The 16,572-nt window shown below is 31.6% G+C and overlaps 1 protein-coding gene across 1 annotated transcript in view; it reads left to right on the plus strand.

Annotated features, from left to right (window-relative positions):
- The window catches only part of LOC130892035 (uncharacterized), a 341,323-nt gene that overhangs the window by 2,258 nt on the left and 322,493 nt on the right, over positions 1 to 16,572 (plus strand). Inside the window, exon 2 of the mRNA XM_057797217.1 lies at positions 7,162 to 7,524. Coding sequence (XP_057653200.1) covers positions 7,341 to 7,524 — 184 coding nt within the window. The 5' untranslated portion in view covers positions 7,162 to 7,340. The remainder of the gene's footprint in view (positions 1 to 7,161; positions 7,525 to 16,572) is intronic.

Below are 16,572 nucleotides of genomic sequence, written 5' to 3' on the forward strand. Positions count from 1 at the left end.
GTCCGTATACCCCTATTACACTTTACTGTTTTGGAGTGATCCGTGTACCAATTGTATTTATGTTCATATCTAAAATGGTGTTTTGATGCAACTCACTTTTACTGCTTAGTTTTGGGGTTAATTTTTCTTTAAAGAGTATGAAAAGTCCGCCTTGTAGCCAAAGTATTGCTTCTGAGTTATGAGTTTGTGTACAAGAAAACGGAAATTCATTACTCCGGTAAACGTGCCCTCATAACTCACACCAGTCGTTTGTACCACAAACTGTTTGAAAACAAACACCATTATTATTTTAGTGGCTTTCATCACTTCAAAATCTTTTAATTAAAAGCGGCAGGGTTATCGGCAGTCATAACATCAATTAGATAGATGGCATAGAATTTCTGATAGAAATAAATAGGTCTTAGTCTAGATTAAATGAATTTAAAAGGGTGGTATTTTTGTCTCGTTATAATCCTCTATATGGCGCATATGCTTGTTCTCATTTCTTCAGCTATTTTTCGAAGGAAAGTATTGGGATTAACAGAAAAATATTCAAGTACATTAATTTATCATAATTTTTCACTAGATTTCGGTGTGGTGCGGGATTTTTGTCTGGAAATGCACTGATGTACGATTACCGTTCCAATCTAAGAAACGATTTTAATTTAAACGGAACGTTTGCTGTGGATTTTCGTTACATTCACCATTAATCTGCTACATGACGTTTCAACTGAATGTAAACAACATTGTAGGTACTCGTATCAAAATTAATTACTTTTTAATTGAATGGATAGTGGATACCACAGACAAAAGTGCTAATTATTAATGTTTCTTATCATCAATTTTTTGATACATAAAACATGGGTTAATGAGATATTTATTTATTTTTAAGAGTAAATGAAATTGTTTGATATTTTGTATCACAACAAACATGCTCCCAGAACAGCTTATCTTCCCAAAGACAGAAATGTCGTCCTGGAATTTTTGTGATCTGCTATTCAAGCATACATACCACAATACACAATAAATTGCAATCATTAACTTATAAATTGAATAATAATAAAAATAATTCAATATACAATAAAAATAAGTCGTGAATGTTTACCAAGCTCTTTATTTCTTGGCGAGGGAGGCTAGGAAGAGTAGATTTTATTGTTTTTTTTTGAATTTTCTCAATGGGATTTGATTTTTGATTGAAAATTTTGGAATTATTCATGACATCCTGGACTTATATTCTTGAACCCCCTTTTTTTCAATATTACATTGACAAGCATATCTTATATTCAGACTATGAGTTTAAATATTCAGTCTACATTTTTTTTTGTAACACCATAAACAAATTTGAAAATAATACATTTGTCATATCTAAAGCTTTAGATTCTTTATACAGTAGTGGTAGTTTCTAAAGTGCATCACTCTCAATATTCCTTTGTGAATATGTTAAGTGCATACAATATTCGACTTTCCACGAGAGCTAGGTAAAATATTTTTAATTGAGCAATGTCTAGAATTCTTTAGATATTTAAAGCTTAATAGTATTATTCTAATAGTATTTGTTACTGTTTTGGTGTAATCATTCCATCTCAGATGAGGATCAAAGTAAACTTCTAAGTATTTAATATTACCAAAAGTGTTGAAACTTGGAAGCGAAACCGTTATTATTAAGTATTGTATGTCATAACTTATGCAAAATTTGCCGCACGAGCCACAGTATAATTTATTCAGTCAGCTATGATCATTACCACAAGCTGACTCTTATGGTTTATCTATGGTAATAGCTATAAATATTATGATACAAGTACACAGAAAGAACTTTATTCAGAAAAGTTGATTGTTATTCATAACAATTCTATGAAAATTTTAAATTTCATTGTCACAAGTTGACTCTTATGGTTTATCTACGACTAGAACCATAAATATCAAGATAAGCTTACACAGAAAAAAACTTCATTCACAAATGTTCATAGCTACCTATAAAAATTCTACAAAATTTTAGTTGTAATTACTAATTATCAAAATGATTACCTGTAAAGTTTCATGTAGGCAGTATATATTCGCTTCTTCTTTCCTGCTATGTTACTGGATATCCTCAGTATTTGCAGATGATCTATTAATCAGAATGTGTGTTAATTTCAGCTACCAGAAATATTCGTCTTCTATTTCATATGCTCCCAACTTTTGCTTGGTAAATATTTTCTTCCGTTCTTTCTTAACTCAGGGCTTTACAGAGGTTGAACAATCTTTGTTTTGAGACGCAAAAGACATGCTAAAACATTAATGAGAAGGATGTGGATAACGACCGGAGCAAAGGAGTCAATCCTGGTATAATTATATATATCTAATTCTCTAGATAATGCTGTGGAAATACGAGGATGTATTGATATCTAGTTAGTATGGAACAGTTCCATGCATAAACAAGATATTGCGTTACCATAGCAACGAACAATAACTTATTAGAAGTGTCAGTGTAATGTTTGACATCAAAAAAGTGAACCAGAGCTACGCAATAATATATAAGAAAAAAGATGTCCACCGAAATTGTGAAAATCGGAAAATTGGAGTATCGAACCTGTATTTAAAAGGGTTAAGAGGTAAGAAGATTTACGAAGATTTGCTTAATACCCTCGGTGATTAATGTCCTTCGTATGCGACCGTGAAAAATTGGACTGCAAGCTTCAAAAGAGGTAAATTTTGCTTGATTTGAAAACGATGTAGACTTCTCAAAGCAAATTGTTACTCTGGATGGAATGGCGACACTCTGGTTCTCCAAGACCTAAGAAGTTTCGTGTTCAAAAATCTGCTGGAAAAGTTCTTGCTTAAGTTTTTTGGGATTGCCATGGAGTAATCATGATTGATTTTTTGAATAAGGGTAAAACAATAACTGGAGATTACTATTAGACATTACTGACCACTCTACGGGAAAAAATTAAAGAGAAAAGACGCGTAAAGCTATCCAAAGGTGTTATATTTTTGCAGGACAACGCCCCTGCACCCAAATCTCATGTTGCCATGCAGAAAATTCGTGATTTAGGACAACCCTCAGATACACCAGGTTTGGCACGGTCCGACTATCATCTCTTTCTTTAACTGAAAAAAAGCTTAAAAGGTCGTAAATTTTTTCCCGACGAGGAGGTAATAAAAGCTGTGGAGGTCTGGTTTGAAGAGCAAGAAGAAACATTTTTTTAAAGGTCTAGAGACGTTGCAGGTTCGCTGTAATAAATGTATCCAATTAAGAGGAGAATATGTTGAGTAATAAAATATTATGACATTGAAATTTTGTTTGGTTCTGCAGTAGGCTAAGAATTTTTCAATATATCCTCGTATATTTATATCATAATCGATTCTAAGTATAACTAAAACAACGTAAACGACGCTGATGCTAATTATTTACCCTATTTTTCATATCTAAGCTTAACTGATTGAATTATTATTTATTTTTCATCGCATATCAATTATAGTATGGACCTGTGGTAATTAACTGGTTAGACAATAAATTTATTTTTATTACGAATCACTCTAATAATCGACACATAAATTTTTTGTCTACATTTCCTATTGGTATTTTCCAATTTATCACTGTCTTTACTTAATTCATTCTCTAATGTAATTTCTTTTAAATCGAGATTGTTTTGTTGTGACAAATCTCATTTTTCTTCCTTCTCACGTCCACCACGTATCAACTTAATTAATTGCATTATATAGAAATTAAAGACAATAATCACAACAACACCAATAAAATGATTATTTAACTTTATTTATTTGTGGTAACATCGACAGTTATCATTATAGACCAAATTAGTTATATTTTGCTACAAAAGTAATGGGAGCCTTTCCCTAATTGAGTTGAATTCGTTTGTTTTCAATTCACAAAGCTATGCTTGGAATAGTGAATTTCAAATCTCTAATTAATGTCGTGAAGGAAGCAAAAAGGAATCTTGTTACCTTAATTCCTTTGAACTCAAATAAGTTTCATAAAGTTTACTCAACTAAAAATATACATGCATTTGAATTAATTAGGTAATTCAAAGTTGTAAACTGATGTCAGGAGGCGATCACAAATTGAAAAATATAAGTTTTAACACGAAGACATTAATGAGTTGATCAGATGAGTCGAGTACTTGAAATACAAATGATGAGAATACTTTTATTTAAAATATGTATTAGTTTCCACTTAGTGAGGTAGCTCCAAAATTAACATTGCTTCGTGCTCAAAAAGGTTTAAGCTTCATCGTGGATATATTAGAATTTAGAAAAAAGATCGAGCTCTTCATAACGAAAAGAATCTATTTGGATCACAACAAAAGACAGAAATGGTCGAAAGTGGGAACCAGCGGTACCCTAAACAACAGAAACCGCGAATTCTTTACTACTACTACACGGTTTATGTCAATATAGAAATAACCCAAATTGCGAACCGTCTATATAACCTATAACTCGATACGTGACTCGCACCATAGAATGAAACAATTCTACTGCCAAAGACTTTTTTCCCACTAGACGGCCCCATTCCTCTAAACTCAAGAGAAAAATTCGTTATCCCCCACTTACGAAGATCTTCCATAAAATTACCTCGACTTTCTCGTCAATTCCCCCATCTACATTTGCTGAAGCCCGCTCCCAAATCCCACCTTGCCAATCGTCGATTCTGCTGTTTTCCTGTAACCTGGTGAACTCTTTTATCAGCCAAATGGCTAATGATAGGGAATAATCAATTCTCAGTTTTACCCAAATTTACTTAAAATAAGGAAAAAAAACTATTACACTCTCCAAAAAGCTGTTTAGTTCACTGAGTTATATTTTTGCAATTATACCACACTTCCTTCCTACAGAGGAGCTATTCCTATACCAGAACCTACTCCAACAAATCTCCTTCCTTTCAAAAATCCTCCTTTTCCTACCAAACATAACCAACAAATATCTCTCTCTCTATATATATCGACAAATTAACTATAATGACAAATTGTACAACATATTATTACGCTCAATTTTTTAAATTCACCATAGTTGCAACTTGAAATAGTCGTTACTTCATGACGAAATATTTCTTTAAAAATCGTTACCTTTTGCGATTTAAGCATGCTCCAAATAAATTCTCATATCTCTGTTCCTATTCCAATGTTTTGTATGCATTTTGGAAAACCAATTTACATATGTGTCAAATAAATTTGGCAATAGCTTTGTTCGATAAGAGAAATATTCGAATGCAGTTGTGCCTCTCTTACAAGCAATATAACTTAGTCAAGCTGAAATGTACCGAGAAAATGTAGTATAAGAGCTTCTAAAGTATTGTTTGGTACCTAGGGACTATACTTTCACAAAATTTCTGGAATTTTTTCTGCGTAAGAGGTGTACATTCGAAAATTCTTATTGCTAGTGATTTTTCACATTTTTTATTATTGAGTGAGTTCAAGCTGAAATAATTATACGAGATATTTTATACAAGGTATTTCTTTCTATATTCGACCGATAACGTTTTACCACAGAAAGATTTCAATAAATGACTCATTTTGATATAGGAATATGAGCTCTTACGGGACCTACTTGCTGAGATATAGAGTGTTAAAAATTTTATCAAAATCAAAATTTTTCCATAAATCAAGAACGCCTTTAAATGTTTCTTTAAAATTTGGTGACCAGTATGCTCCTTAATAAAGTAATATTTTGACATAAATAATCTTTAACCAGTTAAAATTTAACCAGTGGCGCACTATTATTTAAGCTAAAAATCTAATAACCTTTTATGGAGCCAAAATGAACGCTGTAGCAATTTGCCTCCTAAACAAAAGTTTGCAAGCACGTAAGTAATTTACAATTTAATTAATTATTCATTTAATTTCGAATGATGATTATGCGTAAGTAGTTCAAAACAAATAAAAATTATTTATAATCTCAATTTCAAACAAAAGTTTATTACAATAATAAGAAAATTGGCAATGAAAATAGAAATAATAATAGCAGAAATTTAATTTAACCCTGTATTACAACAAAAACAAAATTTACAAAGTTACAATAGTTACAAACTGTTCGCCGCTTACTTCATTACACTTATTACACCGTTTTGTCATTAAAAAACGTGTCTTTGGGTATAAATCTGAAAGGGATTGAATCATTTTTACCGAAGCATGAATTGTAACTATTAGATCTTGTTCAGATTCGATGATTGTTTCGTACACTTGTTTAGAGGCAACACCGTTCATTTTAGTTCCATAAAAGTTTATTAGTTTTTTAACTAAAAATAATTAGGCAATTTAAAACAAAGTTAAAAAATGAATTTTGCTCCAGTGGCGTAAAAAATAGGGGGATAAAATTGACCAAAGTTTGTTTATGTGAAAATATTACTTTATTAAGGAGCATATTGGCCTCCAAATTTGAAATAAAAATTCAAAGGCGTTCTTGATTCATGGGAAATTTTTGATTTTGATTTAAAATTTTGAACACCCTATATTTCAGCAACTAGGCCCCGTAAGGTTTCGTATTCCCTTATAAAAATAAATCATTTATTTAGATCTTTCTGTGGTAGAGGGTTGTCGGTGGAATATAGAAACACCCTGTAGTTACCCTTATTATTAATCCCAGAAGAAATAATTCATTCATAATTTTGATAATGTGAGATAATTGAAAATAAGGTAGGTACAAAATGTATTAAGGGAAAAATTGATAATGTGTTTGGCATCCCTGTAGCTGAAACTTATGTACAATCCCAGGTATAGAAAATACCGGGTTGACGTTATATGCTTGTAGCAACTCATCCCAAAAAACTTCATCTTCCTGGAATAACTGCGAAAAACTCCGATGAGGTTGGTGATAATTGAACAGTCCTTACTGATCGTATTCCACACATGTTCGATGTGATTTAATTCTGTGACCATGGCGACTAGGACAAAACATTAATGATTTATAAATTACATTGACACAAGGCAGTGAAGACGTTTTGACGACTATTTTCAACGCATACAAATAAATTATTCTGTGGTATTCAAAATACTATTCATATGCGAGTGCTTATTATTCAGGCTAATTTTTATTTTGAAAAGCATCATAATATTAAACGTAAATTCCTAATTTAGCATAAGTAAAAACATACCAACTTTGTATGAATGAATTCAAATAGATATTAAAGACTAATCAAAATGCAGTATTACTAGAAAATACTGTTTTATTTACACATTTTTTTCTTTCCAGATAATAACATTGGGAGGTCCGTTACATCTTTTTAAATGGTTATCCAGGTTTAACGTGAAGTTGAGATTTTCTTCGGTTGAGTATCTTTAAAGCATTCCAATCAAATACATAATACGAAGTAATGCCCCCGATTTCTTTTCGACGCGGTGTTTTCTGTTGATAATAGTGTTCAAAATAACATGTTTCCGAGTTTTAATCCCATTTTGGGAACGGGTATTGAAACTACATCTACAGCTCCAACCCTTCGACGCGACAGTTCGACGGGAAGTGTAAGTGGTGGATTGAAGTGCGGTTGGTTATTGCAGAAATTTTTTGATGGATTGGTTCCTGTGACAAGATTATGGGGTGTTATGACTGCTATCGGTAGGTTTTTTGTTATTTTTTCTACAAATTTCGATTATCGAATATTGCTATGAAATTACAAGTTTTTTCTTACATTTTCAACACAAATTATACATTGTATCATGTCAATGTATTAAAGTATTTTGGTCATTTATGCTGAATTAAATTAACTATACTGTACATATCAACAATAGATTTCCGGAGTAATTTAAAATGCAAAATCCTAATAAAAATTGAGTGTAGAGGTTATGTAATTGGTATATAAATATAATCAATAAATACCAACACTCCCATTAATAAATTAGATGTTAGGTAAGTTGAGATGATCCAAGAACACACTTCTATGAAGCAATTTCGGATATTGCTTCAAGATGAATTCAGCTTAAACCAACATCTAGCTTCATTCAATAAAAAAAAAATTTACCAAGAATTGTTTTGGAGTCAACATATCAAATGATACGCCGCTATGAAAATTCTTTAGGAGAAATATTAAGAAATATGAGAAGAAATCTAGAAATACTGGTAAGAATTAGTATTGATACTAATAGGTGACAGCAAAAATCATTTTAACGCGACTTCAGTTGTCATTCTAAGGCACATGAGTTGACAAAAACAAAAATGAAATAAAAAACTCATTTTCCAAAGTACAGTATCAACTGTTCATTAAATATAACATTCTCTGTAATAGAATATATTCAGTACCCTTTGAAATGTTTTTAAATACAAATATCTCTCTCGATAACTAGTCCGGTCAATTTAGACGTGAAAATAGTGGTCAAATAACAAAAATTCCCGGAAAGCCAACTTTGGTGGAAAGCTCGGGTTTACCGTTACAAATAAAGTCAAAGGTCAAAATTTGAGGCTTTTGGATTGGAAAACGGTAAGTTTTATCGAAAAAAAATTCCAAACTAAAGCTGTAGATCTGAAAATTCTCTACAAAAATTGTCTCTATGATTTTTTTCCTAAGAGATTTGAGTCTATTTTTTATATATTATACTATTCTGGAAACTTTTATTCAAAAGATAGACTGAATCCCCTCTACCCTTGTAAAAACTGGCCTTGTAAAACATCCGGCTATTCTATTGTCCGTAGGTTTTGTTCATATACCTGTTTCTTCTATTGCTAAAGGTTCAGTTCAAGTGAATATACGTATTTAATATAAGCGCCTACCATTTAGATTATTTGCGCTATTTTATAGCTCAAAAAAATGTATCAGCTTTGCTTTATTTGCCATAAACTTTCAACTGAAGCTAAAATAGTTGTGGTTGATCGTGGAATGCCAAATTTGATCTAGGCTAGTGTCGCGAGAGTCTATGTCACATGAGTTTACTGAGTATTTGAGAACTCAAAAATCCGTTAAGTACACCCGGAAAACTCTAATCGCTACAGTAAAAAGACAACGGGAGAAGGAACAGGCAGTTCGTAACTATAAAAATGAGTCCACCTCGTACTAGAACGCGAGTAAGTGAATCATTTTTTTGATTAAAAAAACTGTTTATTTTGTTGCCATGAGACCAATGATGAAAATGAGAATCACAGCATCTTCGAAAGAAAATTTGTAACGTGACTACACTAAAATTCAAAGAATCCTGTTGAAATTAGCTAAAGATCGTTCTGATGATGTTTCAAAGGTTGTTTCTGAAGCAGCAGGAAGAGGAAGGAGAAATCGAAGAAGACATGACTGTTGAAATAGATTTTCAAGAATATGAATCTGATTAAAATATCTAAAGAAATCAAAAAAATATATAACCCAATAATCAATAGCAATATCAATAATAAGGTAATATCTAGACCTTGACGGGTCAACTTGAATTATTTTAAAAATTGACAGCTATGTGGCGTGGAAATTTGTGCACATCATGTATAATATGACTCTTAGAATCTTGATATCTCAGAAATGGTAACTCTTATAACAAGACCATTTTTGTATAGAATTTGAAGACCTACAACTTTCGTTTTAGATTTTTTTTGATAAAACTTTCGAGAAAAATCGAGAAAACCGCAAATTTTGACCTTTGACCCCGAATAACTTTTGTAGCACACATAGGATCGATGGGGATTATTAAAATTTTATTTGTCATAGTAAACCCCAGTTCTCTACAAATATTTGGCTTTCCAAAAATTTTTATTTTGAATGTATATTTACCGGACTAAACATATAATACCATCAAAAATTGATTATTTATGTAGCGTTTGAAAAAAGTTATAAGTTGTTCATTGAAAGGAGATTTCTACTGAAATATTGGAATATGATGAGGAAGCAGTATAATTTAACTCATCATAGTCATCATAAAAAGCAAATTATTGATTTGATAATTTTTGAACAAAATTTTGTTTCTATTACGTAAGTTACATGAAGAAAATTCTAGAAGGACATTTTTATAAAACGCAATTGTATTAAATATCGTTAACACTTTATCAGCATTTATTTTATTATAAATATGACTTATTGTAAACAACTTGGTAATGTTTATAGTTAATTCCCTTGAGAGATTAATTGTAATCATTCAATATTGTAATTTCGGTATCAAATAAATTTTTAAAAAATAAAATTTGAATACCGAAAAATATAATTTGTAAGACATTTTTACGAAAATATGAAATGAAATCATTGCAATTTTTTACACACGTTAAATGACTCAATTATGAAATCCAATGAAGTAGATTCAAATATTGTAGTTTAATGTACTCTTACGGGAACTTCAAAAAATGAGAGAAATAATCATAGAAATTGAATATATTTTTTCTCTCTTAAGAAGAGTAATATCTGTATGGTGAATAGAAGATCCTTTTTGATACTGTATTGAAAAGCAAATATTGATGAAAAAATATTGATTCCCATATGCTGGAAAGCTTGTTCATTGTGTTTCCAAACTACAACCCAATCATTAATTTTGTCAAAATGATGTAATTAGAGTATAAAAGTCGTTATGATTCACGAGAAATCAATAATTGAACATGCTGAAATATGAACCGATAGCAATTTTCATGTCAAATGAATCTCTTTCATTAATATTGATAAGGTTATATATTTCAACAACGATAAACTTCATCACTTCATCATTAATTAGATGATAAGAATCGTGATTGAAAAACAAGGTAAATTATTTTATTAAAAGTAAAGTGAAAAAGTAACATGAAATTCATGTCATAAAATTAATTCATGCATGAAAGCATTTCTAGGAGGCATTTATTTATTCTATTGTGAATTATTTTTATTTCATGAATAATATTAAAACGTTTCTTTTTAGCATATTCTCTTATTTTTGTAAAGATCTAGAAGTCGAATGGTGCTAATTCTGTTGAGTAGGGTAGATGTGGATAGAGGTAAAAACCTCTCATAATAAAGAAGAAACTGTTTGCTCAATTGTAGGAATCTTTCCCTAGTATTCCCTTGTGTCCACAGTTGTTCTCTTTTAAATAAACTTTGATAATTAAAGAAAACAATGACCACACCTTGATGTTCGATTTTGCTGGCTAGACTTTTTAGAATGAGGTGAAATCATAGTTTTCCAATGAATATTCTCAATCATAGCGTTATAGCTATTATAGATGTTTACTAAACCGACTATAGTAGTAGACCGATCAGTCGGAACAGACCTCTATTACAGCTTGTAAGGGTTGACACAACGAGGTCTTCCTGCAAGCCAATAGAGTGGAGTGCCTCTAGATTTAGTACCAACTATGCCCTTTTTTGTTTCTTCTGTTTATCAATGACATTACCTATCCAGACATCAGCGGTAAAATATGCTTCCTTCTGGACGATAATATTTCCTTTTGGGGCACTTCATAGGACCATATCTAGCGACCTGATCACCCTTAAATCATAGTACCATTCTAATCTTTTGTTTCTCAACGTTTCTTAAACTAAAGTTATGTCACATCACCATTGACGTCGTTGAATCTAAAAATTCTTAAGGCCTGTAGATAAATCTGTCTGTTTTGCGCTAAGATCAGTTTCCAAGAAATTAAACTTATCAACCTCTATAACAGTATATAATGCCTCAAACTACAGAAGAGAGCTCTTAGATATTTACTCAGACTAAACAGTAGGGCGCTCTCTCAGATATCTACGCAAGAATTAGGATCAAGATCTTCATCTACCTCAATACTTTCTGTAGTTAATACAAATCAAGTCGATGAGATTCACCTATAGTTTTCAGGATAATTATTTCTTCTTCGGTTTATTGAGAAATGGATATATTGAATTTTTTGCTGATAAATTTTTTTTCAGCAATTTGGGATTTGCCAATCGGTCAATTGCTTTTCGTCATATATTTTTCTTTCTTCGTTAGTTACTTTTATTGTACATATATTCACTACCAATATCTAAATGGAAGTAATTGGTTTATTTTCTACTTCAGTTAGTTTTCATTTAAAAGCAGAATTTGATCTTAAATGATTTTTCTTTTACTATTTGATGCAGGTGATACAAGTTGAAGTGTTCAGTTGAAATAGTGGTGAAATTTTTATATTCACTGTGTTACAGCTACTAGACCAAAAGATTACCATTAAATCTAAAACAAAACCAATCAATAGACTTGAAAAGTACCACCATAAAGACTTTTCTAGAGAACTCTCCTCCTCTTATATTTGGTATATACTCTAACATTGCTTTAACTATACAGGGTGTTCCAAAATTATCTTTACATTTTTAAAAATTCATAACTTCGAAAATAAACAAGATATTTATATTCTGTCTTTTGCACGCATTACTGCAACTAATAAATTTTTTTTTTGTACACTTGCGTATCATTAGTGGCCATAAGCACTTCATCAATCCATCGGTTGGGAAAAGTTTCGTTGAGGTGTTCCCGAACTGCTGTCAACCAGTATGATAGTGCACCATCCTGTTGGAAGTAAATAATCGGCCGTAATTCTTCTAGCTTAGCAAAGTTTTGAAGCATATCCAGGTACACGCAGCCAGTAACTGTGGTTTCTATGAAGAAGAACACACCACACATGAACCTTTGGGCTGTCTCGTTGAAGCTCGACTACTACATGTTTCAGAACACCAAATTCGTACGGTTTATTGTAACAGACACATGGAACGTGGCCTATTCACTGAAACACACCTTTTCCAAGAAATCTTCATCATGCTCAATATGTTGTAACATGTCTACAGCAAATTCCACACGTTTTGGTCTATCTGTTGGTAACAGTGCCTGCAGCAACTGTACCTTATAGAAATATAGACGCAAATGTTTATGAAGAACCCTGTGAACTGTGGTTGTAGGCATTTGGAGTTGCCTTGAAACCTGACGAAGTTTTCGGATTGTGCTGGAATGTTTGCCGTATTCGCTCCATATTTTCTGGACTTATGCTGGGTCGGCCGGCTCCAATTTTATGCAATACTGATCCGGTGCTCATGAAGCTTGTGTGCCATGTCTTTGAAATTTTGCCGTGAAGTTCCGTTGAGCCTGTGTATCTGATCTCGTCTCTATGAACCATGACACACATTGAGCTTTATATTGTGGTGTCCACATCTTCACTTCTAACTGATCAGCCTATTGGAAAAGAAACTTTATTAGTTGCAGTAATACATGCAAAAGACGGAATATAAATATATTGTTTATGTTGATATGATATGATATGAATTTTTGAAGTTGTAAAGATAATTTTGGAACACCCTGTATAACTGTATATATTTGGTTTTGAATATTGACTCAATGACAGGCAGTCAGGGAGTTTGAGGCTACAAACTGACACCCAACTACAAAGTTTTCGGCTGTAGACTCTTCCACAAGATGCAGTATTTGGTCTCTGAAAGTATATAGTACTAACTAGCTTTTTATCAAAGTAAAACCTGATAATGACGGCAAAGGTGGGAAATGATATATAGAATTGTTAAAACATAAGAAGCTCAACCAACCCCATAGCTATATGAATTCTTTTTTATTATAAACAGTATGTGATGAAAATAGGCTAAAACAGCACGACTATCGTTAACAACATAAAAATTGCCATCAATTTAGAGCAAAATACAGTAAATCCTAGAAATGATAACAATTTTCACTTATTAAAAATGGAAAATATATGTGTGACGCCTTTTTCTCCCTTTTGTGTTTTGGTGAATTGAGAGTGTGGAGAAAGGGGCCTATTGAAATTATCAAATCGAAGGAATGTTCTTTGCGTATGAAAATTCATTTCTTAGTGTCAGTATGATGACCTAATCTTCATATTATTTTCACTATTTCAATGTCATCTAAATGAAATTGTTGGCAGAATTTTTATAAAATAAATTTCCTACAAAAAATTATTTTTGAGCCGCTTATGGTCTCATTTATCAATGTCAACTCAATGTAGCTTATCCAGCATTTTCGAATGGTTGTTTCGCCTTTCCTTTCGATTCAGTCTTTTGTTTTTATTATTATTGTGGCAAGGTTTTATGCTTTGATGTGTAACTCCGAAAATACAATCTGGAAAAACAGAAATTGTATGGGAATTCATAGACGTTGTAAGGAAAATGAACTTAATTGTTTCCCGTTTAGTGTTTAGCTACTTGTTTTTATGAGAACCGATGTTGTTTACATTTCCATAAAGAGAAATCGTTATGGAAAAGAGAGTAAAAATTGAAAAAAAAAATTAGGATTTTGGGATTAAATCAAGAATATACTTTTGTCAAGATGTTGATTTTATTTCTCGTAACCATGCGATTCTCCATAAAAGCCGTAGCTTTGCAACGTTACATGAGTTGAAGAACAGTAATTTCCAGTTTATATTTAGATAATGATGGTTTTCAAATAGAAATGGTTTTATTTGTCTTAGTAGCGTTTTGTAGCGATAACAGTATCGATTGCGGCTGCTGTTACTGAAGTGACATATCGGAAATTAATGATCTTATCTTGCGAAACTCTAGACGCAAATAACTACACTGATGGAAGTAAGTCATCTATACTTCTCATAATATGCGTTGGAGACCGAGTTTCTGAACTCCATGACAAAAAGCACTTTCCGGCAAGTGTTTTTCACAAATGTCGTTAATCTCATCATGATCTTTGCTCGAAGGTACATTAATTTTATGTGAAATGATAATGGTGATATTGAAATAACATTTCTTATACGAGGGTAGATGTAATTTTTTGACGGCTCTATCATATTACTAAGAATTATAAATTTGTCAAAACAATTCAGCGGTACCAAACAGACAACAAGTGAAACAGTTTTAATTAGCGTTCGATATGACTAATAACAATTAAATAAATAAAGATTATACTGAAATTCGCAAACATTGTGGTCGTGACTCTATTGACCAAAAAATGATTTTTCTTCTTTTATAGGTATGTTTGTTGATTGAAGTCTACTGTATTGAATGTATTTGTTTTTGGAGTATAATGGTTTAAGTGAGATTCACTTAAATTATGGATGATTATATTCAAACAGTAATGTAAGTTTTCAATGCGAGCGAACTTTTAATCAGAATTAAACAGTTGCGAAAACAACCTTACAGATATCTTTCCAAGCACGATGCATACCTATTTAGGTTGAAATAATTACGTCTTTCATTTTATTAACTATTTTTGGAATACTTACAGTAAACTACGGTTCCGTATTGTGAGCTCAATCTCAAAAGTCATTCTTTCTTCAAACCGCTCTCGTATTAGTATGGTAAAAAAAGTACCTATAAATTTCAGGTTGTTTACTACATTATGTATCTCCGCGTATCTATGTTGCTCCTACTTAAACTTATTTACGGTTATCGTAGAATTTTCCATCTAAAGTTATAATTTCCATACATCTTTTTCTAGACAGTTATACAGTTTCGTAAAATAAATAGCAGGTGAGGTTGTTACAGTTGTAACCCCAAGAATACTCATTTCTCATTAAATAGCATCCCCAGAGGCAGAGCACGGCAGAAAAAGAGGAATTCGTTTGAATTATTCAGATATATCTGGTGAGATATATCAAATCGTTTTCCCCTAGTAAATTCATTTTACGTGATAAATAAACTAAAATTGTGGTATCGCCGTACGTATATCAACCAGAACTATCGAGTTGAATTTTGATTTTTACGCTTAGCTGTTTTCTCTTTTATAATTCGAGATTGGTTTTAGTGAAACTAGTTTCTTGTTCTATATATTGTTGTTGGATGTTATCAAGCACATTTAAGATTTTTTATATGTTCTAGAACACTTAATATTGGGAATAGTTTCAAAGATACTAGAAGTATTTGATAGTCTATTCTTGTATCTTCTAATAAAATTAAATTTTTAAATTATATTTTCTAGAAATATAAAAAAAAGGATTGTAATTATCTGCTCCCCAATATATTTATGAGTTCTATATAGAAGGTATTAATTCTTTTTCTGGCAGGGTTTTTATCAAAGTGTACATGAAAAACGTTCTCTGCATATTTTTCAGAAGCTGGAAATGTCAGCTCAGTATAAATATACCAGTTGAAAAGATAAAAGCTGATATGAAGTTTTTAAATATAATGGTTTGAGGACATCCTTTGATTAATGCAAATTGAATTTTTAGCATAAATATTTGAATACTGAATATGTTGATGGTTATAATATTTTGCAGGAGTTTTGGTGTATTTCAGAAATTGAACTAGAAATTTTAGACTATTTAGTTTTAATTTTTTGAGACTAATGAAAGAAATCTCTAAACTCTAAACTAAAAAAATTATTCACTTTTTAAAAAATTATTTCTTGTGGGAGGCTACCAAAAATTTAAAAGGGTCACAACAGACGTTTCTACCTGTGAAGGATACAGCAGGTGGATGAGCTGGAAATAATACAGAAAAAGCCATAAAATATCCATTTGAAGTGTTTCAAATCTACGTAAATGATGGACCCTAAATATACCTGAAGATAAAAGATTTCCTAGAGACACCGCCTATAAAAAAATTTTAATGGGCAAAAATCAAACGAGCTATCCTACAGGAGACTATCCCAAAGGATACGAATATATCAAGAAATACCTACTAAGCGATTTGAATTCATTCAACTTAACTCAATGCAGCTCTTAGGCTGAGTGATTTTCCTCTGCAATGGAAGGTTGCCCAAACAATAATGGTTCCAAAGCCTGGGAAAAATGCGAGTGAGCTTACGTCGTATCGTATAT

Source organism: Diorhabda carinulata, chromosome 3, assembly GCF_026250575.1.
Source record: "Diorhabda carinulata isolate Delta chromosome 3, icDioCari1.1, whole genome shotgun sequence".
Taxonomy (NCBI): Eukaryota; Metazoa; Arthropoda; class Insecta; order Coleoptera; family Chrysomelidae; genus Diorhabda; species Diorhabda carinulata.